Source organism: Harmonia axyridis, chromosome 3 (genome assembly GCF_914767665.1).
Source record: "Harmonia axyridis chromosome 3, icHarAxyr1.1, whole genome shotgun sequence".
In the NCBI taxonomy this organism is placed as follows: domain Eukaryota; kingdom Metazoa; phylum Arthropoda; class Insecta; order Coleoptera; family Coccinellidae; genus Harmonia; species Harmonia axyridis.
The window spans coordinates 913,173-941,057 of NC_059503.1; the positions used below are offsets into that span (position 1 = coordinate 913,173).

Sequence of the window (27,885 nt, forward strand, 5' to 3'; positions counted from 1 at the left end):
ACAACTAACTGTACTCGATCGGTAGAATATATTTAACGTTTTTATATTTGGAAATATAAAACACTCGACTGAAAATGAACTTCTCCTATAAAAAAAGCCCTTTTTTCATGACAAACTTTACAGTTATACATATTGCTCATTGTATTAGCGAATTTCGTCAAACCCGCATGAACAAAATTAGGAGGAACATCCACGCAGAATTCGTAATACTGAAAATGAATGTGGATCCGTTATGCCCGTACAAAAATGAATAAACAACCCCTCGACGAAGGGTTGTTCGACAAAAGGTACACGAATAAGACACAAATGAACCGACGTGCCTCCTAAAAAGATACATTACGCAATTTTAGCTACAATACAGGGAAAACCGTACCATTTTCTCCCCTTTGTCCCATCGAATTCTCCATCTGCTGGTACAACGATCTCGCTAATTACGACTACAAAAAACACCCCTCGATATTCGGTCAAACGGGCGCATTCGGGCGTCCTTTCAGCTATTTCCAATTCGACAAAACCCAATTGCTACTTTGTAAACGATAACATCGCAACAGTATTTATCTCGGCTGGATTCTTGTTCTTTCAAGGTCCCTTAGTTTCTTTTATTCTCCCTTCCGGACGCTTTTTATTCAATGTCGCAATCGTAGAAACTAATCTTTATCTCTTTGAACGTCCCGTTTCATCTCGCTTTGTCCCGGAGGATGCTTATCTCGGAAGATATGGACCGATCTTTGCCGGAGCGCCGATGAAATTAATAGTCTTTTCGATTTTGAGTAGAAGATCCATCCGGGGTGGAGATTTTTCGCTTTGTTGCAGTTACGGCTGCTTGAACCGATATACTGGGCTATTCTCAGATTAATCTGATGGATGCTGCAGTGATTTTCGACTGTAGAGATGAAACTCGAAGAATATCACTTGTCTCTTTTATATCACAGAATAGCCCTACTTGTATGAGCAAATAATGAAAAGTATATTAAATTTCAACAACTGTAAGCATATTTTACCGATAGAAGATGATTTTACGGATGAGAAGCGTAGCGACGACAACAATTTTTAACTGACATCAGTAATTGAATGGATTACATGCATTGGGATTTAATACCATAATATCAATTGACTCGGTAACTTAGAATACCGAAATGCTTGCAGTTCAGCGATTAGTTCAGTATTTCAGAAATTATAGGTTGTAAACTGAAATTTTCAAAAAAAATATGATAATATTCTCGATTCTGACAACTCTCCTTGAGCAAAGATAAGTTCTTGAAACATCAACATGTTTTAGATCACTGCTCGATCTATAAAAAACGTTTATTTGAAGGGGCTCTGACTAATATTTCAGAAGATATAACGATTATTGTGGAGATTCAATTTTTACGTTTTTTTTCTAAATTTTAGTTCAAATTCTCATAAATTCTCTGTGAGGTTAAAGAAGAATTGGTTAGCGGTATTAGATTGCACGATACCATTTTAGAAGTTCAACAAAAACGTTTAATTATTTCCCAACAATGGTTATAACCATAAAATAACCGAGAATGTTAGAAATCGTACATCTTTATGGTGTGTTCATTTTGCACCTCATAAATTTCGAACTCACGTTCCCAATAATGAATCATACTTTAAACAAAAAACGTGAGGTCAAAGTTCATATGAGATAATTAGACATGATTGAATTAAATTCGTTAATGGCTGTGAAATGCCTGACCTATATGAAAACCCTTTCAAAATCAACCGTACCGATATCGACTGTTTATTCACTCACTTTCTAAGTATATTATACAAGTGAACCTTCTTGTACCTTTATGGTTTTAAATTATAGACTTCATCTCGGTCGAGTGCCAATGTGAATCGACTTTTCGGTCGATAATGAGCCATTAAAGTAAATACGAAAGGCAATTATTTCAGGATAGCCCGCAGGCCCGATTAAATATATGAAAATATGTCCAAATAGTCGGGTTATTAAGGGGGGACTAGAAGGCTACCGATCTTTTTAATTATCAGGGCTATAATTATGACCGAAAACGATTATATAAGTACATTGTAAGAACGCGCATGATTTAAATTGGAAATTTTGACTAATCGGTATTTAATCTTGAAAATTATCTGAACGATGCTCAAATTGACGGCCACGAAATTGAGAAAAATTGAGTGGTGAAACCAGACCCAACAGGAGTTGATCAATTCATGACCCAAATGGGCGAACAATCGACTAATTATAAAGGTTCGTTCCAATAGTTTTACGATATAGTTATGATGAATCCTTGGAATAATATTTTATATTTGATTTCATATTCCAGTTGATCATTTTTAATGTTATTTTTTCATAAGTTCAATTGTATCGTAAGCGTGATTTTTCAGAAGGCATATTTTAAGGCCAATCTAGAAAATTCTGATGAATCATACACATTCAGCTGCATTTGTCTTCAATCGGTTAAATTAGTGTACCGTCCTGATACTATAAATATACTTTGTATTTCGATTCATTGTCTAATTCTTTTTAGACCTAGTTACCACTAGGTCTAAAGGTCTAAATTGATTCATTGTCTAATTCTTTTTTACCTAGTTACCACTAGGTCTAAAGGTCTAAATTGATTCATTGTCTAATTCTTTTTTACCTAGTTTCCACTAGGTCTAAAGGTCTAAAGGTCTAAATTGATTCATTGTCTAATTCTCTTTTACCTAGTTACCACTAGATCTAAATTGATTCATTGTCTAATTCTTTCTTACCTAGTTACCACTAGGTCTAAAGGTCTAAATTGATTCATTGTCTAATTCTTTTTTACCTAGTTACCACTAGGTCTAAAGGTCTAAATTGATTAATTGTCTAATTCTTTTTTACCTAGTTTCCACTAGGTCTAAAGGTCTAAATTGATCCATTGTCTTTGTCTTTTTAGACCTAGTTACCACTAGGTCTAAAAAGAATTGGTACCAGGACTGTTTTAGATGCTTGCAATCTGTGTGGTATAACCATATTATGTTTTAAATTGGATTAAGTACCCTTCAAAATATTTCAGAAACCAGGAAGTAATCACAAGGAAAGTAGACAATCTCATGTATCCCCTAACAAGGAAAAACATCGAACAAACAAACAAGATCGGAACAGGAACTTCCCAGTCTAATTCCCTAATAATCCAGACAAATATTTATTTTAACGAAGTTCAAGGTTCTCCAATCAATGATCCACATATCCCAGATGGATAAATATCGCGCAATTCTTTTTGCGAACGAGTATAAATAATGCCAGTTTTCGACCTTTCATGAATTTGTTCAAACCCGATAAGGAAATTTGCCTCAGGGCAACAAACAGTGGGAAACTATATCCGTGCCTGTTCCAAAATACTTTCGTCCTCGGTTTCAGTTAATAAACTGTGTTTGCCCACAAAGTCAAATTTCAATATTGGCACAATTGCATTTCCGTCAGTTGGTGTTTGCCTACTCGATATGCGACGAATTTCAAGCTGCAAAAATGACGTTATTAGTAACTGACGCAATAATTAGGTCGTATTGAGCCTATTTCGGAGAATAATCAGCCTGTGTTGATTTTGGTCCTTTGGGGAAGCTGTAATTAATCGCTAATTTCGAGTTGGAAAGTTCTGATCTGACCAGAAGTTCGACACTTACATAAGTGACACTTATGGACAGTCCTATGAAAATCATTTGTATATGGCATAACTGTGTGTTTTCTTGATATTTATTATATTATTTATGCTCAGTAGGTTTAACTATCAATTAATCATTGAAAGATGCATTCTTCATCAATTTTTAAAAATGTTTTATCCAGATCAGTGCTCATCATCAATTAATTTGTCGATTCTGAGAGAAATTCAGGGACGGCATTCTTTATACGATAAAAAAGTATAAGTACCAAGTATTGAGCAGTACTTGGTACCACTTTCTACTTTGTCCACAAAACAACGAATAGCTGAATAAATGTACACAGCTTTTTTTCTAATTTCAACAGATTTGAGTGGACCTTGAATGTCTTTCTTATCGAACAACATATGTAGTTTCAATAATCCCGATACATATAGCACTTGTGCCTCATCTACAATCCCATCTATGCTCAACACTAACGAGCGCATTAAGGATTGAATTACACCCAATGAAAAGCTCCTGCTACTAACATCAGTCCTGGATTATACCTCGTCATTAAAATCTAATAAGAACCCAAAATTGCCAATTCAAGAAGCACACTGGAACTAATCCGACACCCCCTGTACATCGGACGTTTCGGCATCTGCCAATCGCAATATTTTACAATTTTGCACGGAAATATTACATTGCCTTCATTATGCAAATGGAATTAACTAGATTGCAAATGAGTAAGGGGACCTAACTGCCTTTATATCCCAGCCGCAAATAGGGCTGTGTGCAAGGGTGCATAGGTTCAAAGAAATCCGACCCCGAAGGGCCAGATAATCAAAAATTCATTGTTATGATTAGATGAAGGCTGAAGCGGATAACACTCGAAATAACAAGGACCAAGAGGGGTGGGCTACCCTATCGTCTTTTGGGGGGGAATATTTTGGATGTTCCTACAGGCGAAACGTAGCCAGAATAATATTTTAGCGTGTTGGAATGTTACAGTTGGACGTGGTGTTGTGTCGATTCGACGGAAAGATCGATCGATAAACTTTAATGCAGTTCCATGTTCGGTCAGATCATTCTGAGCAACTTTGATTTTTCGTATCTGTCTGTCAGTTTATGTACCCGTGCATTCTTGTAACAGTCTCAACTTCTACAATTACCACTCAGTTTTAATGGAATCAATTGAAATGTATATTGAATTTCGACCATAGATAATCAGATCCAAAATTCAAATTAAGGTACACGTTTTACGCCATTTTATAGAGCTTTTAATAGCTACATAAACACTGTCTAGCACCCTTTCACTCGACACTTCATCTGCTCAAGTAACCTTGAGCATTTGCGAAAGACCCAAAGGTATTTTCATTCGATCAAATACTGATCTAGCATATTCTCTTCTTGATCTTATTTCGATGGCTAGGTCTAGCTAGACTGTCAGTTTGTTCACTTGTTCTCTGCACTGGCCCTTCATAACTATGTTGTCTGTTATAAAGGGTGTTTTTTTAGAGCTATAGAACTTTAAATTGCAATAAAACAAAGATGGATTATTCGATTGACATGAATTTTATTTATCCGCAAGATAATCTTGTGGCATTACATTTTGAATATGATTTCTGGCATATGACCGCCACGGCTGGCTCGGATGTAGTCCAATCTGGACGTCCAATTTTCGATTACTTTTTCCTACATTTGTGGCCGTATATCGGCAATAACACGGCGAATGTTGTCTTCCAAATGGTCAAGGGTTTGTGGCTTATCCGCATAGACCAATGACTTTACATAGCCCCACAGAAAGTAGTCTAGCGGTGTTAAATCACAAGATCTTGGAGGCCAATTCACAGGTCCAAAACTTGAAATTAGGCGGTCACCAAACGTGTCTTTCAAGAAATCGATTGTGGCACGAGCTGTGTGACTTGTCGGGAACAACGGCAATCTCATCTTGCACTATTTGCAAGCGTTGTTCAGGCGTGAGTCTATTGATGATACGATGAATTGCCAAACCAAACCGAGAATAAATCACTTGACAGCTGTCAAATCGGTCGCCATCTTGAACAGTAATGCCAACTTAAAGTTATATACCTCGAAAAAAAACACCCGTTATAATAGCATTTGGTTAAGTTATTTGAAGAAAGTCATTTCAGTGAACAATTTCATCGAATTCCCAAAACCCGTAATAACTATAATTTTTGGCGTTTAACCAACTTTAACTCCATTTTCTCAAAATTAACAGTCCTGTTTCCGTTGCACCTCGAATGAATTCTCTGAAAAACGGCCATAGCATTTTAATAACACTTCCTCGCAATTTTGAAGCGGTTGCCAACTCCAACAGCCAATTAACCTGAAGACTTCCCAGGACTACCAACACACACACAGGAAATAACGCCAAGAAACGATCTAATAGCCTCCTTGCCTGGCTCCACCATTGGAGGATCGGATACACCGGGCGTTCTTGATAATCTAGACATCTCGCCATGCATAATGGCCTCCATATCCGGCTCGTAGGACCAAAATGGCCGCGTGCGTTCCGGTTCCTGCCCCGCCGTCGACCAGAACAAAACGTCTAACTCATTTGTCGAAACAAACGAATGTTTTAATTAGGGCCAACGTTTGTCCGGATCCGCACTCACCTCTTCGTAATGGATTCAAATTTATTCCGATTGTCTGTCCGAAAGGACGGATTGTATACGTATGAAATTTGTACAACGGAACCCCAGATATTATCTGACAGGTAATGAACTCTTGGTGTGTTCGTAGAGTGACATTTCAAATGGGGGGTTAGAAATCTAGCGCTTGCTAACGTTTATAGTCTATTCCTTTGTGATTCACGAATACTTCGAAGATTTCGACTGCAGTTTTATCATTTACTCATTAATCACAACTATGGAATTCACTTACACAGCTGAAGCTTCTTCGAGAAACTCGAAACTCTTTTGGTGATGCAGAGCATATTTCCTGGATAAGGTGTTACTATGATTCCTCATTGTTCTCTCCTAAAAATTCAGAACTCTATGCGCATGATTGAAAGAGTTCAAACTCCTATGGAACCTTTGGTCCCCACCCAAATACACATCCTATAAACTCCATCAAAATTGGACTACTAAAACGCAAAAAAAGGTTTAGACAATAACGAAATCAACATAGTCAGAAATCTCTATTGGAATCCGGAAGCAAAGATCAAGATGGAATCGAACTTATCGAAGAAAGGAGTCTGGCAGGGTTCTATTCTGGCACCATTTCTTTCGAATAATCCATCGTTGTTTTATTACAATTTAAAGTTCTATAGCTCTAAAAAAAAAACACCCTTTACATACTTTACCAAAATTACACCATGAATTTGACAGATTATACCAATTATACAAGGTGTTTCCTAACTTTGGAGGAAAACTCATCGCAATAGGAAAAAAGTTTTAATGAACATATGTACGAAAATGCTTCCTCTTAAAATTACAGCCTTCCGAAGTCTTTATTCCAATCGTATATTCTTTGGGATAACATTTGAACGCTTCGATTGATTTTTATTCAGTCATAGGCGTAACTTTTCATGACAAATCTTATGCTGATGATATTTCCTCCAAAAAAAGGGTAGTGACTGATATCGTTTTCTATCGTTAATGATCTACTTCTTCTCAATGACATTAAAATCCATTGTTGTCGTAAAATATACTCGTTTTCCTTATATCGAAATGATACCTCTTTTTGAAAAACCCTTTAGGAAACAAAAATTTACGTGATTCTTATATGGATTTCACGTGGTTCCATTGTTGATACGCTCAGTATAATCCAATACTTTTTGCGTCCCGTCGAGAACGCCAGGAAAAAAATCGAACAACGGCGTTATGAAATTAACTGCTCCACTTGTAGATTACCTTTCTTTTTCACGAATCCAAAGACGTGACCGCCAACTCCGATCTCGATCGTGATATGCCGTCACGTTCCTCTTCGAAGAAAACATGACCAGATATCGAAATTTGTTTGAAATTATCGGTGTCGAGACGAATTTTCTTATACCTGGTGCAAAATGCGATCTGCAATTCCAATTTTTTTCGAGCAGTTCAATCTGCACGACCCGGTTACCAGAAGGTGACATTCACTTGTGTCACAATCCGATAAGTCGAGGATAAAAAGCAGATATTATCGACGTTTTTCATTATAAACAACTTGTTTCTATCCTTAGCATCCTCCATCGGGTGGTTTATCTGGTAATTACTTGATATTTTGAAAAATAGTAGCCCAAGTACCGTATCCTGAGGTACACCAGTTGAAAAACATATTCCGTAGGTAGAATCTTGGAAATTTGTTCATGATCCTTTCTACTACTTTAGATATATGATAGTAGCAATTTTAAGAAATTATAACTTTAGTTATTTTATTCCAGGGAAACAGCGACTAGGTTCAGTTTCTGAATATCTGGAAGAAGGGAAAAATCAGCAGTTTCGGAGTGGAAGTTTTTTGATTTACACATCGGATCATCTACAGCTCTTGCCAAATCTCTGTTTTCAGTTTCCAACTCCTCCTGTCAAAACACATATCTCCTTCTTTGACGTCATCTCTCCAGATCAGTCTTCGTTTTTCTCTCTTCCATCTTTCTGGAGGTATCCACTCCAACACTTTTCCTGACCATCTTGTTTCATCCATTCATTTCGTTTTGTTTCCTATCTGTCATCAATAACATTTTCAGATTTTTATCTGTCTCCTGATTCTGCTCCTACCCTTTCTAATCTCAGACTACCACAACTCCTTCTTGACAAGTTTATCTTGTTAGCCAGCTGATTAAATAATGAAGTTTATATAAATAGGAGAAAATGAACATTCCTAGTATACATTCATTATTTCTATAAAAGTGACATTGAAACACATCGAGGTGAGAGTATGTCTCATAGCATGCCACAATGCCAGTTAAAATATAAGTAAAAAAATTACACGAACAAGTCTCAAATAGAATTAATCCAACTCATTGTCAGTTCTCCTCACAACCTGTCGCGCGAAAATGAAGTGGATTCAGTAGATTAAAACACAATAAACAATTCGTATAATAAACCATCACACGAAGGCGGCGAAGAAAATCCAGATTTATCACGAGACTTTGACCGTATAAACCCACAAAAGATCCGTTCACAGCAAGATGACCAACTTAAAAAGATCCTCGAATCCAATTCCCCTAATCTCCCACAGACCCGCGCTTTCTCTCTCTCCCTTTGAACTCCTCGTTAAATTCCTCGTATGACCACATATCAAACACGAAAATCCTAGAAACCCTTTGAAACCACCCTTGCTAGACCAACGACCACGACGCGGACACCCTCGAAATAAAGCAATTCATCATGGCGATTGCACGACCGAATGAGATCGCGCTTAAAAATACCGGCATTAATGTCAAAACACGCCATATATCCGTATTAGAGAGAAGGAGGTATACAAAGACGAAATACCAACACACACACACACTCGGATCCAATAAAAGCGACGGGTACAAAAGAGCATGAGACCTTAAGCTGGCCAGGAAAAGGGCCAGAGACTGGTCTCGGTGCATCCGACTCGGAGGACCATTGTGAGATCCCTTTGAAGGAGGATGTAGAGGGCCGTTTGTTGCGAGAGTGTGTGTGTGCGAGCTTGGCTCGAGATTAATGATATATGGACTGGGGACCACCTAGGGTTTATGATCAGATATTAATTCTCCCTAGACAAATCGGTTAATTGTGGACCGGGGATTTTCTGATCACGTCTTACAGGGTTTGATATCGAAATTTCCCGGGTTTAATACTAATGTTTCATTTATTTCTTATCAGATTTGTTCATGAATTTTCAACCTACTTTGGGGGAGAGTAAAATTTATAATATATTCAGTAAAATTTTAATCAGTTTTAGTACCAATAAATGTGAGAGATGCCTTGGGTAATTTAAAAAAAAAGTCTTATAAATATGGGCCGGTAAACTCTCTATTTTCGAAATACAGGGTGTTTTTTGCAATCAGTGGTGGAGCTAGAGGTGGGCCAAGGGGCACGGCTCCCCCCTAAATTTTTGCTGTCCCCACTGAAATAATGCTGAAGCAAAAAATACTACATGAATTTAATGTGAATGAGATGGATCTGAAAATCTAGGCCCCCTCATGTTTGAAGCCTGGCGTCACCACTGCTTGGAGTGCAACTTATTTTCTGGTGATTGTACCAGTTAATCGAATCTTCATGATCTTCATGAAATCATTACTACAGATCTGAAAAATAAGCATCAAAATTAATTATTCATTTATTCATTATAGCTTCCTAAGTGAATTTGTATTAGAAGTTGTATTCTCTTGAGCATTTCGAATGAATCGTTAAACATTTTTTTCTCGAAATCTGTCGCAGATACGACAAAACTACAAGAAATAAAAAAAAATAGGTACTACATTTTTTTTTAAACCCAGTTGCTCACCAAAAAATTTTCTAGAGGAAAAAAGCAAGCACTGTTTCAAGAAAAAAATTGCACCCTGTTAAGTTGCAACCGAAATTGGCTTATCACGTGATATTAACCATGATTGGAATATTTTACACATGCGCAACGTACACTGTATATTCAAAAAAGCTTAAATTCTTATAAAACTCTCAATATCCCAACCTTTAGCAAATCCCATGAAAAGAGGACCTAAACAATATGAAATATTGAAATCCCGCTTATAAAGGGTGTTTTTTTTAGAGCTATATAACTTTAAATTGCAATAAAACAACGATGGATATTCATGATTGATTGCCGAACCAAACTGAGAATAAATCACTTGACAGCTGTTAAATCGGTAGCCATCTTGAACAGTAATGCCAATTTAAAGTTATATACCTCGAAAAAAAACACCCGTTATATGATTTGTGCTACAGCAAGTCTATTTTTCATGAGATCATTTGCAAGTTGGGGCCATTACAAGGATCTATGGATACACAGACCGACAAGCATACAGTTACAAAATCAATTTTCCGTTTGAAATACATTTTGCTGTTTTAAATTCAAAAACCATGATTTTTTTATTCTAAAAGTAAGAATCAAGCTTTCTTTATCTTGAGTAGACTAAAAGGCAGGATCCCTTCGGTCTAAAATCTGCTGAATAAATCTGTGATGTTCCATGTATTCCCCTAGCTCAACAATTCGATACATATATTGAAAACCAACAGAACAATTTCAATGTTCCCCCATCCCCAGCATGGAGTTCCACAAGGTGGCCTGCTTGTCTCTCCCTTCTTCATATCTACAGAATAAGATATCCCCGAGCCGTTAGATAAGCTTTCAACGCTTCCAACCAGTGAACAAATCATGAAGCATCGAGATCCGAGAACCATCAACTCGTTTTCGATCCAACTACTGATATCAACCAACAAAATTTACATAGAGAGCTTTCGAACGGCCATAGAAAGATTCCATTCTTTTGTTTATGATCGCGGCCACGCCTCCTAGATTCTAATACCCATCCGACCGTACTTTATCTATTCCCAGATAATTGTCAGAAACGGAAATACACCTACCGTAACGCATAGCTGCCAGAAGACGTAACATATGTATTGTCTAATTGCTCGATTCTAATTAGCATACGACGAAGGGAGCATCCATAATTAATTTATAATAACTATAAACTAAACAGCTAAATTATAGGGAAATTGTGGGAGATTGTAAATAATGATACGAAGTGAAATTTATACGATACCTGAGGGTTTTTATTCCACTCTCCCATGCTGGATGGTACATGGGCGTTGGGTATTAGTGAAAAACCTTTCGGATTCTACAGTTGGTTATCTCGATGTTGCCATGCTGGTGGGAGAGATTGGTCTTCGAACTCATATTTTGCCTTTGTGAAACTGCTTCTCTACTGGAACGGTAATATCTGAAGGATTCTATGTTTGTCAATAAGAGGTTTCATTTTGAATACTGTCTTTTTTTGACAAGTGACAAGTAGAGTTGGCTGGCCACAGAGATCTTGGGATTTAACACTTTTAGACCTTTTCCTTTTTAGCCACGTGAAGTCTATGCCAATGCTCCACAATCAATTCAGAACCTTGAAGATGGTATTCGTGGAGTTATCGAAGACACATAGCCGCAAATATGCGAATTGGTCATTTAAAATGTCATGGTGATTATCAGTGGCGATACCAGCTTTTAAAAATAGAGGTGGCCAAGGGGGCCGGGTTTTTTTTGGGGGACCAAAGTAAAGCGAAATTATAACGGGTGTTTTTTTTTCGAGGTATATAACTTTTAGTTGGCATTACTGTTCGAGATGGCGATCAATTTAACAGCTCTCAAGTGATTCATTCTCAGTTTGGTTTGGCAATTCATCATGAATAGACTCACGCTTGAACAACGCTTGTAAATAGTGCAATTTTATTTCGAAAATAATGGTTCTGTGCGGAATACGTATGGCGCACTACGTCCATTTTATGTTGTTTAGCGATGAAGCGCACTTCTGGTTGAATGGCTACGTCAACAAACAAAACTGCCGCATTTGGAGTGAAGCTACTCCTCAAGTGTATGTCGAAACACCGTTACATCCAGAAAAACTGACTGTTTGGTGCGCTTTATGGGCTGGTGGAATCATTGGTCCGTACTTCTTCAAAAACGATTGGACGTCCAGATTGGACTACATCCGAGCCAGCCGTGGCGGTCATATGCCAGAAATCATATTTAAAATGTAATGCCACAAGATTATCTTGCGGATAATTATGAAATTCATGTCAATCGAATAATCCATCGTTGTTTTATTGCAATTTGAACTTCTATAGCTCTAAAAAAAAAACACCCTTTAGTTCTCCTAATCTTGTAATTATTTTAGTCTTAGTATGTCAAGTTTTAGGGGAGGGGGGGTCGGTAGCAAAATTTTAGGGGGCTCGTACCCCCCCTTGGCCCCCCCTAGCGTCACTGCATCCGTAGTCGTATCGGCCATTTTGGTGATATCGTTTTTTATTTTTTTTATGTAATACCTTTCCTTTTTGCAATATTATAAACATACGTTGATTTCTCTTGAAATATACTAATTTTTTTAATATCAAAAGTAAACCCCTTATTGGAAAACCCTCTATATAAATATCAGATTTTCTCTTCACCAGTTCACCTTACAATAGAAAACCTCAGAAACTCATCGAAAATTACAAAATTTCCATCGAGCTCCCTCACACATGCTACCTAAACAATCGAACTGCTCCCCTAATTAACCTAATTCAAATATCATACGTACAGCGGCGTGCACAAAGGGCTGCGTTCCACAATGTACTCCTCTTTGCGTTTCAAATTCAGCTGATGGAATGCCGTTTAGTATCCGGACGCTTAACAAAGGTCAGATGTATCACATTCAATTTCCCCTACAACTCGATCTAATTCGTTCTATGGGGCCTTAATTAAACACCTTTGTTACCTCCATGGGGTGTCTGTGCAGTGCCTTTAAAATGCTGAACAAACAGAGAAAACGTCACGATGCGTTCGTCTAAGGCGATATGCGACGTTGCCGGATAAGATTGGATTTCTGGTTTGACCGGACAAAATACTCTCGAAACTTTCAAGACTTCATCAATTGAGATTGTTGTATAAGCAGAGGATGCAAGGTTAAGTCTCAAGGTCTTAATAATTCATGCCAAAAGTGTAAGCCATTACTTCTTGTTTTCTCCAGAGATTATTTTATGGGCCTAACCCACCCTGTATTTCATTATTTATTGAATAGCAAATTTCATTATCTTCAAAAAATTCTCTACAAATAAAAAAATAAGATATAAATGGTGTTTTTTTCAGAGCTATAGAACTTTAAATTGCAATAAAACAACGATAGATTATTCGATTGACATGAATTTTATTTATCAGCAAGATAATCTTGTGGCATTACATTTTAAATATGATTTCTGGCATATGACCGCCACGGCTGGCTCGGATGTAGTCCAATCTGGACGTCCAATTTTCGATGACTTTTTCCAACATTTGTGGCCGTATATCGGCAATAACACGGCGAATGTTTTCTTCCAAATGGTCAAGGGTTTGTGGCTTATCCGCATAGACCAATGACTTTACATAGCCCCAGAGGAAGTAGTCTAGCGGTGTTAAATCGCAAGATCTTGGAGGCCAATTCACAGGTCCAAAACGTGAAATTAGGCGGTCACCAAACGTGTCTTTCAATAAATCGATTGTGGCACGAGCTGTGTGACATGTTGCGCCGTCTTGTTGGAACCAGAGCTCCTGGTTCCAACCAACAACATCATGGTTGTTCAATTAAGGAATGAAAAAGTTAGTAATCATGGCTCTATACCGATCACCATTGACTGTAACGTTCTGGCCATCATCGTTTTTGAAGAAGTACGGACCAATGATTTTACCAGCCCATAAAGCGCACCAAACAGTCAGTTTTTCTGGATGTAACGGTGTTTCGACATACACTTGAGGATAAGCTTCACTCCAAATGCGGCAGTTTTGTTTGTTGACGTAGCCATTCAACCAGAAGTGCGCTTCATCGCTAAACTAAATTCGCTTATGAAAATCGGGAACCACGGCAATCTCATTTTAGGCACTATTTGCAAGCGTTGTTCAGGCGTGAGTCTATTCATGATGAATTGCCAAACCAAACTGAGAATAAATTACTTGACAGCTGTTAAATCGGTCGCAATCTTGAACAGTAATGCCATTTTAAAGTTATATACCTGGAAAAAAAAACACCCTTTATAATATATCCCGATATTACCTTTTGAATAAGTCATCAATGAATCGTCTCATTTTGAAAACTTAGTAGAGTCCTCATTGATTATAAAAAGTCAATATTCACCTCAGTTTTTTTAGTATTCTAAGGACACCCTGTATATTTGTAGACTATTCAATGCGAGAGTGCATTTGTAGTCTTTCGATTTTTTCCTGGGGAAGCCCATAAAATAGTTCGACTTTCTTCCATTTTCATTCTGGAACGATCTGGCAACATCGAACTCTAAATTTTTTTTTCAGGGGTATCATGTCGCCCATGGAGACACCCCGTGTCCCCTCATAGACTCCGAGGCATCAAATGAGGGGATTACAGCGACCCCTTTCATTTTTTCAGACCGGTTGCGGTCTCAGATAATACCCAAAACTACATGCACCTCGCCTACTTCGATATCAAAGAGTGATACATATTAGATTATTCCTAGGGGATTTGTCTGTTATGGGGGGGCAAGTGCCTATTATGTTACTATCGTATCTTGTCCAGATTACCAGAATTACCGGCTTGGGGTAGGTTTTTGTTTACCCGGAGCTCGAACTGTAACATCTGTTCGTTTTTTAATAAGGCTCCTCCTACTGCATCGAGTGATCGAACATTTCTGGGATCAGTTCTGTCGTTTGTTTGATTGTGTTTTGTTGATTTAAAGGCTGTAGAGTGCGGAGTCCTTGGTGTCACATCTGCACGTACTTAATTGAAGGACGCAGATGATACTCTGAGTTCTCCATTTGGTTTTGATAACCACGGTTTATGCAAATTCTGAAGCGTGCTATTTTGCTTCTACCTAAGCCTACCCAAGGTAGAAGGAGCCTCGTGATCGCTTTTGTGATGAAATAGTATATTCTAACACAAGTTGCAGAATAGGCTTTTATTCCAACACGAATGCGAAATTCGAAAACGAGCGACGAAGGAGTGTTATCAGATTTCAGCCTAACCTTTTTTTCGCTAATGAAAATTTTTTACAGGAAGAATATTTATACTACCTTCAGGAAAAGTACATCCAAAAATAATGTTTGAAGACTACTGTTACCTGATCCACAGCACACGTGAAAAATTTACAAGATGGCGTTGTGGAGAAAGCCATAAAACAAGGTGTAATGCATTTGCTATAACATCTGGAAAGCTATTGCAAGTCTACAGAAAGCATAATCATCTTCCTCCCAAACTCAATGTGCAACCTATATCCTCTTCGCTTGTTAGAGTGAAAAGGCAATAATATGTGTATATAAAATAGTAAATTCTAATAATCTTTTACTGTTTGTGAGAAATGTTTCGCCCACACTGTGTCTTCATCAGGTTATATTTCAACCGATAACGAAACAGACCTTGAAATCTGTGTTTTAGTACTTTCCTACAAGAAAGGATCGAATCCATCAAAAATGTGTATTATTTTTTTTACTGTTCTTTCAAAAATGAGATGTTCATTTAATGTGCGAGATGTTGTTTCTAGTCTGGTCATTCCATGCTGATTGACTTAATTTTGTGATTGACTGAATACAAGTCTGTAAATACACAAAAGTTGTTTGATTTATCCAAATGTAAAAATGTTGAATAGAGGCTCTCTTCAGCTACTCAATTTTTGCTAGACATTTTTCAATAAACTATTTTGCTGTATTTTTTTGAGTGAAAAGTATTTTTCTATTTTGATTCATCTTACAATTTTATGTTAATTTTTTTTGAATGAATTTTTGGCATCGACTGCTAAGATCAGTAGCCATTCATGTCATTATTTTAGAGTATATACTTCTGATAATATGATAAGTAAGTAAGAAAACAGAAAATATTTTGAAGTTACTTGATCAACATATTCAAATTAAGTTTTAATTAAATAACAATTTTATTTTCAGGTACAACTAACTCCAGTAAAAAATTACTAAATATTTCCCAGAGAAATAATTATGAAATTAAGCTGCATCCGAAAACGAACCATCCAAATTGGGTGAACCTGCATATTAAAGCCAAATGTGATATGACTTTTCAAACAGTATTTTAGAATAAATACGATATATTTACAACAAATATTGTTGCTCATCACAGTTCACTTATTTATACTACTGTAATACTCTTCTTCCAAGTCATACAAATCTGCTGCAATATCATCTCTCAAAGACATTAGTTTCTGGTCACATTCAGCTTGCTTTGTCCTGTGAAAAAAAAAACATTTAAACAAATTGAAAAAGGTTGTCGACTTAGTTCCAAGGATCAGCACAAACAAATCATGAAAAGGATAATTGTATTAAAAATAATCTCTCACCTGAAAAGTTTTGAATTTTGCGTAATAGCTTCATTAACTGAGGGGAAATCATTCAAAATCAGATACTGTTTGATATCTGAGACTGAGAATTTCATCAAGGATTCTCCAGCTCGAACAATATTAGCTGCTCGGACATGCATCTCAAAAGTATCTTGCTCACATTGTGTCATCCTAGATAACTGGGTGTCATGTTCTCCTTTGGCAAGTTTCACAATTTCTGCATAGAAGGAAAAGGATAAATGATAGTCTACTTTTAAATCATGCATTTTCAAGGCAAATAACAACGAAATATTTCATTTACCTTCGAAATTTTCTAGCATACTCTTCACATCATCCTTCAGTCTTGTTCTATACAATTTCAATAAAGCCTCCTTACAGTGGGTTGCAGTGATTTTTCATCAACGCCTGCATCTTCAGCTCCTGTTGAAAGACAATTTTCCAGAGCTGCTCTTACAGTAACAATAAACCGCTATAGGTTAGGCGACAAATTTATGAGATTCCTCATGTGTCTTAGATCCTGGATGGAAAATTATGAAATTGAATAAAGCCTGGAGGTTTCTCAGTATTAAAAAACTTCATTATTTTTTATTTTGTTATGATTAATAGTGATTTAATTTATGTTTCTATTTCAAAAGAATTGATATTTTCGGTTCTTTTATACAATGAGTTCAATAAATAAAAATGTTTTTTGGAATGTTTATTCTCATTCCATCATTTTTTTATTGATGTGACACTACACAATAAAACTGCTGAAAATCAAGTAGCTTGATATGATTCAATCACTTGATAAATAAATACTTGACTTGAGATTGAAAAACTACTACTTGACTTGAGCTTTACTTAAAATCAAGTCAAGCAAATCAAGTTAATTCTTTTACAGAAGTTATTCAACCAATTTTTTTCGGATCGTAAATTAATGTAGATATAAATCGGCAAATGAAAAAAACAATGCGTTCCCAGACTCGAATCGTCCTTCCAAATTAGAACTAATAGTTATCGAAATCTTAACAATTCCAAGGTCGCGTCCCAAACTCAAATATTGGCGAGAACAGCGGCATTCTTCAACACTTTCCTCCGATCCCCCGTCCTCATCTGCATATTCCCGGTTTCCCTGCATTCAGAACCTCGTCGGTTCTCGAAATCACGGCGGCGGCGACTTTGCCCAAATATGCTTAATATGTCATTCACGTGTGTCGACGGGCGACGTGTCACCTTGGTAGATGTTTCGAAGATATACCGGATAATATAACCATGAAATCATCAAAGAGCCGTCGTCTAGGAAGTTCCGGGGATTTGGCGATCTTACCGCTTTTATTGGACGGTGTTTATGGTCCTTCGAATCTGGATTCCGAGACGAACGGTCGGTGTTCGACGTTTGGGCCAACTCGGCCGGCGAATCGATGAGTTGTTTATGGGATTTTTTCAAGTGGACGATTATTTCAGCGGTGGAGCGGATTTTTGGGAAAATATACATGGATATTATGATGTTAAAAGTGGTATCCTCATGAGATATTCAAACTATAGGAAAGTAAATGGTACTTCAATAAGAGGTTTTATTTTGAATAGTGCGCTATCTGGGCAGCTGTGACTTTTGAACATAGACAAGTGTAAACTACGCCATTACTAAAAATGGAACTATACACATCTCAAAAAAACATTGAAATTGTTAATATCATTATAAAAATGTTGAAAATACTGCTCACATTTCGCAAAACATTTTTAGGTCATCGTGAGTTGATTTCTTTTAAAATGTAGATATTCTCTTTCGAATACTCTTCATTTTCTGAAAAAGACGATTACAATTCTTGATTCTGTCAAAGATTCACATAATTTTCAATTGAAGGAAAAATATAAAAATGTATGAAAGTTTTCAAGTCATGAAAGAATTTTCGAAGCAGTTTAGCACAGGAATTATGCGAAGCTATTAAACATGTTTGTGTAATTCTGATCCTCTTTGATTGAACAAGCCTTTACTTGTACTTGACTTGATTTCAAGTCAAGCTCAAGCCAAGCCGTGAATCCCTAGTTGACAGTTCTTAGTAGATTAAAGATTATGTACATGAAATCTCTATTCATAACACAAAGTAAATACTACTGAACTCCCAATTTACTAAAGAATTTTCATCATACTACAACACGACAAAAATGTTATCGTACTAATTTTTATGGCTGTTCTGCAATGATTTCTCAAAATAGATAACAAACCAAAAGACGTAGACAATATTATCGAAACTAATACAACTAACAACTTCATGAGAACATTGCACAAAATGAGAAAATTCCAAAGAATTTACCGAAGAAACGGATGTGACAAATAGGTTGATAAAATAGAGACTAAAATCTTCTCAGTTCCGTTTCTCATTGTTTGATCTTCGACAGATACATCCAAGATGGGTAAACATAGCAGAAGATAGTCATTCCGAAGAAAAACAACATTAACCCAAGGTTAGCCAATAGTCAAGAGCAATAATTACAGAATTGCACGTCATATATCAACAAGACCTTCACCATTTCAACAACCAATAATTTTTTTAGGGTCGGTTTTGGTCAAAGAGGGCACAAACGATGATTGGGCTTAATTTATGACTGCTTGGGTTGACAGGAATCAACAAAATCATAGACGTTATAAATAATATTGCAGTCATAAAATGTGGCAGTGGTTCCTTGTTTGAATTTGTGGGATTCTTTGGGAGGACTTTGCAAAACCTAAAATGTATTCTACTCACTTTGTTACCTGAGTTAAAACTTCATTTTAAATTATATTGAGTTTTAAGATTCTGCATTTTCATTATGGTTATGGAACCTTGAAAATCGACGACAAATTGAAGAATAAAGGTTGAATTCAGTTTGACAGACAATGTTGGTAGCTGATCATAGAAATTAGAAAAGGGTGGGATTAGGTACATTTTGACCACAAATGTAGTTCGGTATTCAGAAGAGAGTGAAAATTATAATTTTGATCAGTGGCGTAACTAGAGTTGACTCATCGGGGGATACCCCAATTTGGAAAAGCAAAATCTTTCAATATGTAATTGTTTCTATAATTACTTACAATTTTTTTATGTCTTCTAATTAATTAGTGGGAGTTATGTCCCAAGTAAAAACTCTCGTTATACCTACGATTGTAAATTTACATTTTTACTGATGTTCTTCAAAATTTCGAGTTCAAATCTAAAAAAGTATTTATTTGAGGGGGCTGTTAACGATATTTTTAGGAGACAATAACGATTTTTTCCTGATTTGAAGTTGAAATATTCATTAACTGTGAGGTCGAAAAGGTAGATAACGAACTTGCTTGCAGTTCAGCGATTACTCCATTATTTCACAAATTATAGGTTGTAAACTGAAATTCTCAAAAAAATTATGATGATATTCTCGAGGTTGCCAACTCTCCTTGAGCAATGATACGTACTTGAAACCTCAATATGTTTCAGATCATAGCTCGATCTATAAAAAACGTTTCTATTTGAGGAAGCTGCGACCAATATTTTAAGAGATATAACGATTATTGTGTAGCGATCCAATTTTTACGGTTTTTTTTCCAAATTTCGTGTCCGAATTCTCATAAACTGTGAGATCTACAAAGAATCGGTAAGCGTTGTTAGATTGCTGAATTTTGAAGATTCGCAAATATTGTAACGGCATTAAATCCGTTCAGAGACGAGCTTTCAATCGGCCAAACCTCCTCATGTTCTCGTGGTTTTTACTCGTTGTAAACCGCGGGTAGCAATATCCACCCTTCTCCTTTCCACCCTCATGCATAAAAAAAGGCAAATACCCGCTTCTACCCTCTCGGTACTTCGCATTCGAATCGAAAATATTAACGAGTATTGGAAACCAAAAGCTGAGACTATTAAAACTCTGATTGAACGTAGTCAGCCCCTTCGCGTTGCACCGTTGAAAAAAAAAATGGCATTGTTTCAATCTAGTCATCGTACACACAAGCCAAATTTAATTAACCGCGTGTGCAGGTCCGAGAGCAAAAAGACAGCCATTGTTGGTAGGCATTCATGAAGGTCTCGCAATTCACCAAACGTAAGCATGCATGGGTGCTCTGTTGTTGAAGCGTGCTTTAAAAAAAAGATCGTTGCTTTCAATTGGGCTTCGAGTATACGTACTCGGTTCCGCGGTTTTCATAAAACGGCTACCGGTGATAAAAGGGGATAGGGAATCGCTTATTATTTCATAAGGACTTCATTGGAACTTTTTTGCTGTCGAATGGAAAATTTATTTTTTTTTTTTAGTTTTGCCATACTTCGGGAGTAAATGAAAAACGAAACTAATTATAGATGAAGGTATATTGTTTCTCTAATTCTGTGGTTATTCGGTTCATTCTTCCACATCTTGTAGAACAAAATCGTCCGAGAATATATCAGAAACGCACAGTTTTCATGGTTATATTTTATTATTCTATGTTGGTACTCCGAACTTTCCGCCACGGCTTTATCTGTCAATTCATCAATTTGCCTTAAAGAAATCAGTTCTGCCAACCAACATTTTTCAATGCAAAAATCACTAAAATATATTTATGGAAATATTTCATTAATTTCAATGAAAATGCAATGAATTAGAGAAAATAATGTATAATACTCGTACAGAAGGCTCATTCTACCACTCGTTCATTCCAAAACTAGCCACTCCGTGGCTCGTTTTTGAATTTTGAACTCGTGGAAGAATATCAATGCCTTCTGCACTTGTTTTATAAATAACTATTCTACGAGGTTGTGCCCTAAAACATGCTACAAAAAGGTTTGAGGCAATTTTTTGTGGTACTAAATATTTACAAACAAATATTTATGTATGTAACAGTCAGATAGATAAAAATACTTTCTCCGCAGCGACTCTCCCAGAATTCAAACCTCCAAGTTACATAGTGCCAAAATCACAAAGTTCCCATTGCACAATTCAGCAACGTTAACCGATTAAGTGCACTATTTCACGATCAAACTTCGTTAAGAGCTCAACGGGAATTTATGCAAGCCGTGTTCGCCATATGTTATGGCTGTGCCATTATGAAGAATGATTTTACACTTGGCAATCGCCGCGACATGGAACGTATAGCAGAGAAATTCGGAGAAAAGTAATGCGAAACCTTGTGGGCTCCTACCAAATCGATTATCTTCAGCGGTAATTTCGTGGATTATGTTTGAGTTATGGGAAGGGTATCATATCCGGTACGTAATTGAGTCTATGGCCGATCCTTCGCAACACTGGCAGCACAAAACGTTGGCCGAAATTGTTGAGGGATGATGAGAGTCACGAATTTGGCACGAGCTGATTTTTCGCTTGATTGCATTGATTACTTTCAATGATTCATGATATCTCAAATGAGAAATCAGTAAAGGATTCAGATTTATTTATTCATCGGTGCCCACAACATTTGGGCCTCTCTTACGGCACTATATGCCTTATTTTGCATCTGAATTCGCATCTGCATCTTAAAAGGTTCAGTTGATAGAACTTTATTTCCTCATTATTCTTTTGTCATGATTTAAAGTGATTCTATTTAAAAAAAATTGGTATTTTCGGTTCTTTTCTACAATAAGTTTAAGAAATAAAAGTGTTTTTTGCAAAGTTCCTTCTCATTTCACCTTTTTTTTTTTTGATGATGTGACACTACACAATAAAACTGTTGAAATCAAGTAACATGATAGATTCAAGTACTTGATGAATAAATACTTCACTTGATATTAAAAAACTACTACTTGATGATGGCCAGAACGTTACAGTAAATGGTGATCGGTATAGAGCCATGATTACTAACTTTTTCATTCCTGAATTGAACAACCATGATGTCCAGGAGCTGTGGTTCCAACAAGACATGTCACACCACAATCGATTTATTGAAAGACACTTTTGGTGACCACCTAATTTTGGACCTGTGAATTGGCCTCAAAGATCTTGTGATTTAACACCGCTAGACTACTTTCTGTGGGGCTATGTGAAGTTATTGGTCTATGCGGATAAGCCACAAACCCTTGACCATTTGGAAGACAACATTCGCCGTGTTATTGCCGATATACGGCCACAAATGTTGGAAAAAGTCATCGAAAATTGGACGTCCAGATTGGACTACATCCGAGCCAGTCGTGGCGGTCATATGCCAGAAATCATATTCAAAATGTAATGCCACAAGATTATCTTGCGGATAAATAAAATTCATGTCAATCTAATAATCCATCGTTGTTTTATTGCAATCTAAAGTTCTATAGCTCTAAAAAAAACACCCTTTACACCCTTTAGCTTGACATTTTAACTAACTACTTGACTTGAAAATCAAGCTTGTGAAAAATTACATACTTGAGCTGGACTTGACTTGATTTTAGATATTTATTGCTTGACATATATCAAGCTACTTGATATTACTTGATCTTGATATGCACGCGTCGCACGGCATATATTTCTGCAATCTCGTGTGCGCTTAGACTAAATAAGGGGTTTCCTCGAGCGCCGAGAGACTGAAGCATTCGCTAGTGTGACACTATTAGTAGTTTTCTAAAATTTCTATGAAATCTATTGGTAGATTTTGGTAATTTCAGAAATATCTTTCCAAACTTGGCCAAAATAGCCAAGGATTTTTCATCAACGCCAGCATCTTCTGCTCCTGTTGAAAGACAATTTTCCAGAGTTGCTATTACAGTTACAAAAACCCACAAAAGGTTAGGTGATAAATCTATAAGATGCCTCATGTGATGTGTCTTAGAGCCTGGGTGGAAAATTAAGAAATCAACCAAAGCCTGGAGGTTTCTCAATATAAAGAAACTTAATTTTTATTATTTTTCATATAATTTATTTTTCTATATCAAAAAGTTGATATTTACAGTTCTTTTATGCAATAAGTTTAATAAATAAAAGTTTTCTTTGCAAGGTTTCTTCTCATTTCATCATTTATATTGATGTGTCACTACACAATGAAACTGCTAAAAATCAAGTAGCTTGATAAGATTCAAGTACTTAAAATGAATAAATACTTGACATGAGATTGAAAAACTACTACTTGACTTGAGCTTGACTTGAAAAAACCATGTTTTTGTAATAAAATTATAAATATCCCCAGAATGGTCTTATAAACTATTCGAAAATCACTTGAAAAACAGTAATAGATTTAAAATATATGTATTTTTTAATACTTTATAAAAGTCTTCACGATAAATTCATAAATTACTCCACTTATTTACAACAGTATGAAGTTTATGTAACTTTTATATAATAAAATAATCATTTCCAAGCATAAATTAATACCTATAAAATAAAATAATCACGAATCATCAGAATCATAAGACAACTTTGTTGCGGTTGGGCGGTTAGTTTCGCCAATCTGCGAAATACCCATCTAGATCCAGACGATGAAAAATTTAAGCATCTTTTTATCGTTTTCTCTGCAACCTTCTACGCCGATCATTCTGAACAACGCAGCTTGTTGTATACTAAAATCATTCAACGGTAAAATCATCAAGTCATCAAGGAGCGAGATGCTGTTACCGAAGTTTGAAATATGATCCTTGCTACATACGCTATTAATCCAAGACCCCCACCGAAATCCTATCAGTTCGCCAATATGTTATTACGCAATAAATGCAATACACTTGTAGTTTCCCCTAATATTGCCAATGTGATAAATAATGAAAATACCTATTTCGTACGGTTACCCACCCCTGCACGCTCTGGGGAAGCGTAACACCCAGCCAATCTTTATTCAAACAAATGGCCTTTCCACCTAATTCACTGAAAGGGACGCTGTTTTGGATATTTTATATATTTACGAACATGGAAAATGAATCTGAGGAGGGGTGGGTTCTTTATGGTTAGTGAAGAGTGTTTTGGGGCAGTCAGGAGGAGATTAATTTTTCTAGGAAGTCGAATCGAAGGAGAAAATATGGTTCATCATTTTACATTTTGGATTTTTATACAGAGTAGTCGAATTTTTTTGTCATTTTGGCTCATGAAAAACTTGTAAACAGCCCTTTTAAAAACATGTTTATCTTTCGAAGAATAGGCAGAATTTTGTGGCATTCTTCTTTTTAGCATCCTGTGGACTGTTAATTTATTTCAATTTTATGTTATATGACTGCATCACATATTTTAAATAGAACATATATGAATTTAGGATATCGTTTCAAATAACAATATCTGTATATTTTCTACAATTTTCATTTATAACCTAATATTCAAGTTAGAATGACAAAATTATTTATTCCGATCGACAAAGTTGAAAATAAGGCATCCCGCAAACGAAATTACAACGTATTTTTCATAAAGACTTAGATCTTAAGGCTTTTAAAGTTCAGTTAACATAAGAACTAGGGATTCATCAAACTAAGTAGCTTGAGATTTTAACCAACTACTTGACTTGAAAATCAAGCTCGTGAAAAATTACATAATAATAATAATAATAATAATAATGATCTTTATTCCGAAAGAATGCCCAATATAATACATTACATACAATACAGTACATTAGATGGAATAGTGTCAACTAACAGAATTGTTAAATCCTTACTTCTTTGATGTTGTATTCATGAATGGAATAAGGTTCCATGTTAATGAGTATATTTCTTACATCATTTTTAAACTTATTGAGTGTTGTACTTTTTTTTATATCATCTGGTAATTGGTTGAAAAATTTTATTGCGGCATATGTTGGATGTTTCTCATATTTGACCAATCTATGTTCAGGATAAAGAATATTTACATGTCTAGTACTATAATCATGGACGGAACTACTGTATACAAACTTATTTCTATTCTTGAATAAATAAACTAAACATTCATATATATACAATGCAAATACTGTCATAATCTGATTTTTCCTAAATAAACCTCTACATGATTCTCTGAATTTGAGTCCAAATATAGTTCTTATGACTCTCTTTTGTATACGGAAAATCTCCAACACCCCTGAATCCGATCCGTAGAAAATCAAACCGAACCTCATTAAACTTTCAAAATTAGTGAAATAAAAAATTTTCAAACAATTTTCATTTAAATATTTACTAATTATTCTTATACTATAGCTGACTGAATTTAGTTTTTTTCCTGTACTTATAATGTGGTTGTTCCAGTTTAGATGTTCATCAATTTGCATACCAAGAAATTTAGTGCAATGTTCAGGTGTGATGCTCACATTTGACAGTTGTATCTGAGATGGTGTTGTGATATTCTGTTGTTTAGTTCTAAAGAGAATAGTGGTAGTTTTCTCCTGACTCAAAAGAAGACCATTCCTTTCAATCCAGTTTTCGATTTTATCATACGAAGTACTGGCTTCATTTATTAAGTTTGGGTAGGTAGATTCAGCAACCAACAAATTTGTATCATCTGCATAATTGGTGAGAAGACTCGAATCGGACATCAATGCTCGTTCCATATCATTTGTGAACAAAATGAACAAAATAGGGCCCAATATGCTCCCTTGAGGTACACCGGTATAATTGGTTTTTATGTCAGATTTTGTAGTTTTTCCGTTTTTCATAACTTTAACCCTCTGCTTTCTATTATTTAGATATGATTCGAACCATCTCAAAGCAGTTCCCCTTATTCCATAAGCTTCGATTTTTGCCAACAAAAGTGGTCGATTTAGGCAGTCAAACGCTTTTGATAGATCTAAAAACACGGGCGTAGCCAGGGGGGGGTTTTGGGGGTTCAAACCCCCCCCGAAATGTTAAAGATGTCAAAAAAACTTTTTTTTTTTTCAAAATCTCGAAAAAATTTTTTTTTGGCAACCGTCTAGGAAGTGCTCACTTCCCGGACGCTTTTTCTCTGAGAAAGTAGCATTTCCCGGCCTAGTCCGGAAAGTACGTACTTCCCGGACTAGGCCGGAAAAGAATCATAGAATCTATAGCAACCGAGATAACGGCTGACAGTTCATATGAAATTAGTTGTCAAAAATTTGCATGTTTTTTGATCGCAATCGCAATAAAATATGAAAAGCAGCAGCGATACTGTTATTTTACATGGTTGCCGAAAAAATATTGTACGCAACACGCCCGAAAATGTTTTTTTTTGGACTCACAGACTTCCAGGACTCGCTTACGCTCGTCCTGGAATTTTGTCTATTCGTCCAAAAAAACCCTATTTTCCGGACTTGTTACGTAAATTACTATTAATGGAATTTGTAAAAAGTGAATGAAATTATCACTCTCAGTTCAATTAAAATGTAATGTGAAATTTGAATTAAATTTCCTCTACGTAATCCAGTCAATTTGTGCTCACATGTGCCCTTCAAAGGAAAGTTATGGGTTAGTTTGATTTTTTCGATCGTATGTAACAGGTGTTTTTTTCGAGGTATATAACTTTAAGTTAGCATTACTGTTCTAGATATTGACCGATTTAACAGCTTTCAAGTGATTTATTCTCAGTTCGGTTTGGCAATTCATCATATGAATAGACTCACGCCTGAACAACGCTTGAAAATAGTGCAATTTCATTTCGAAAATAATGGTTCTGTGCGGAATACGTATCGCGCACTACGTCCATTTTTTTGTTTAGAGATGAAGCGCGCTTATGGTTGAATGGCTACGTCAACAAACAGAACTGCCGCATTTGGAGTGAAGCTAATCCTCAAGTGTATGTCGAAACACCGTTACATCCAGAAAAACTGACTGTTTGGTGCGCTTTATGGGCTGGTGGAATCATTGGTTTGTACTTCTTCAAAAACGATAATGGCCAGAACGTTACAGTCAATGGTGATCGGTATAGAGCCATGATTACTAACTTTTTCATTCCTGAATTGAACAACCATGATGTCCAGGAGCTGTGGTTCCAACAAGACGGCGCAACATGTCACACAGCTCGTGCCACAATCGATTTATTGGTAGACATGTTTGGTGACCGCCTAATTTCACGTTTTGGACCAATTGGCCTCCAAGATCTTGTGATTTAACACCGCTAGACTACTTTCAGTGGGGCTATGTAAAGTCATTGGTCTATGGTCTATGCGGATAAGCCACAAACTCTTGACCATTTGCCGTGTTATTGCCGATATACGGCCACAAATGTTGGAAAAGTCATCGAAAATTGGACGTCCAGATTGGACTACATCCGAGCCAGCCTTGTCGGTCATATGCCAGAAATCATATTCAAAATGTAATGCCACAAGATTATCTTACGGATAAATAAAATTCATATCAATCGAATAATCTATCGATGTTTTATTGCAATTTAAAGTTCTATAGCTCTAAAAAAAACACCCTTTATTTTTTTGGGTTCTGAATCCGAATCTGAGGTTTAGCACCAAAATTCTGTGACGGAACATTAAAAAAAAATACAAAAAAAATTTAATCTTCTGACGTTTTCTTCAATAAAGTTTTTTGTCCGAAAAACCTGGCTCAAACGATAGTTCAAAATTGGCGTATTATATCTATCTCTGCTAAAA

At 36.2% G+C, this 27,885-nt stretch overlaps 1 protein-coding gene and 1 long non-coding RNA gene across 4 annotated transcripts in view; one reads left to right on the top strand and one right to left on the bottom strand.

Moving 5' to 3' along the window:
- Positions 1-27,885, top strand: part of LOC123676586 — a 157,044-nt gene that overhangs the window by 118,358 nt on the left and 10,801 nt on the right. The window lies entirely within an intron of this gene.
- On the bottom strand, positions 16,248-16,892 carry LOC123676585 (mediator of RNA polymerase II transcription subunit 22-like). Its single transcript, XM_045612584.1, has 3 exons — positions 16,816-16,892; positions 16,515-16,731; positions 16,248-16,404 (listed from the first exon to the last, which is right to left on the bottom strand). Exons 1-3 carry the CDS (start codon positions 16,832-16,834, stop codon positions 16,299-16,301), a joined length of 342 nt encoding a protein of 113 aa, XP_045468540.1. The 5' UTR covers positions 16,835-16,892; the 3' UTR covers positions 16,248-16,298.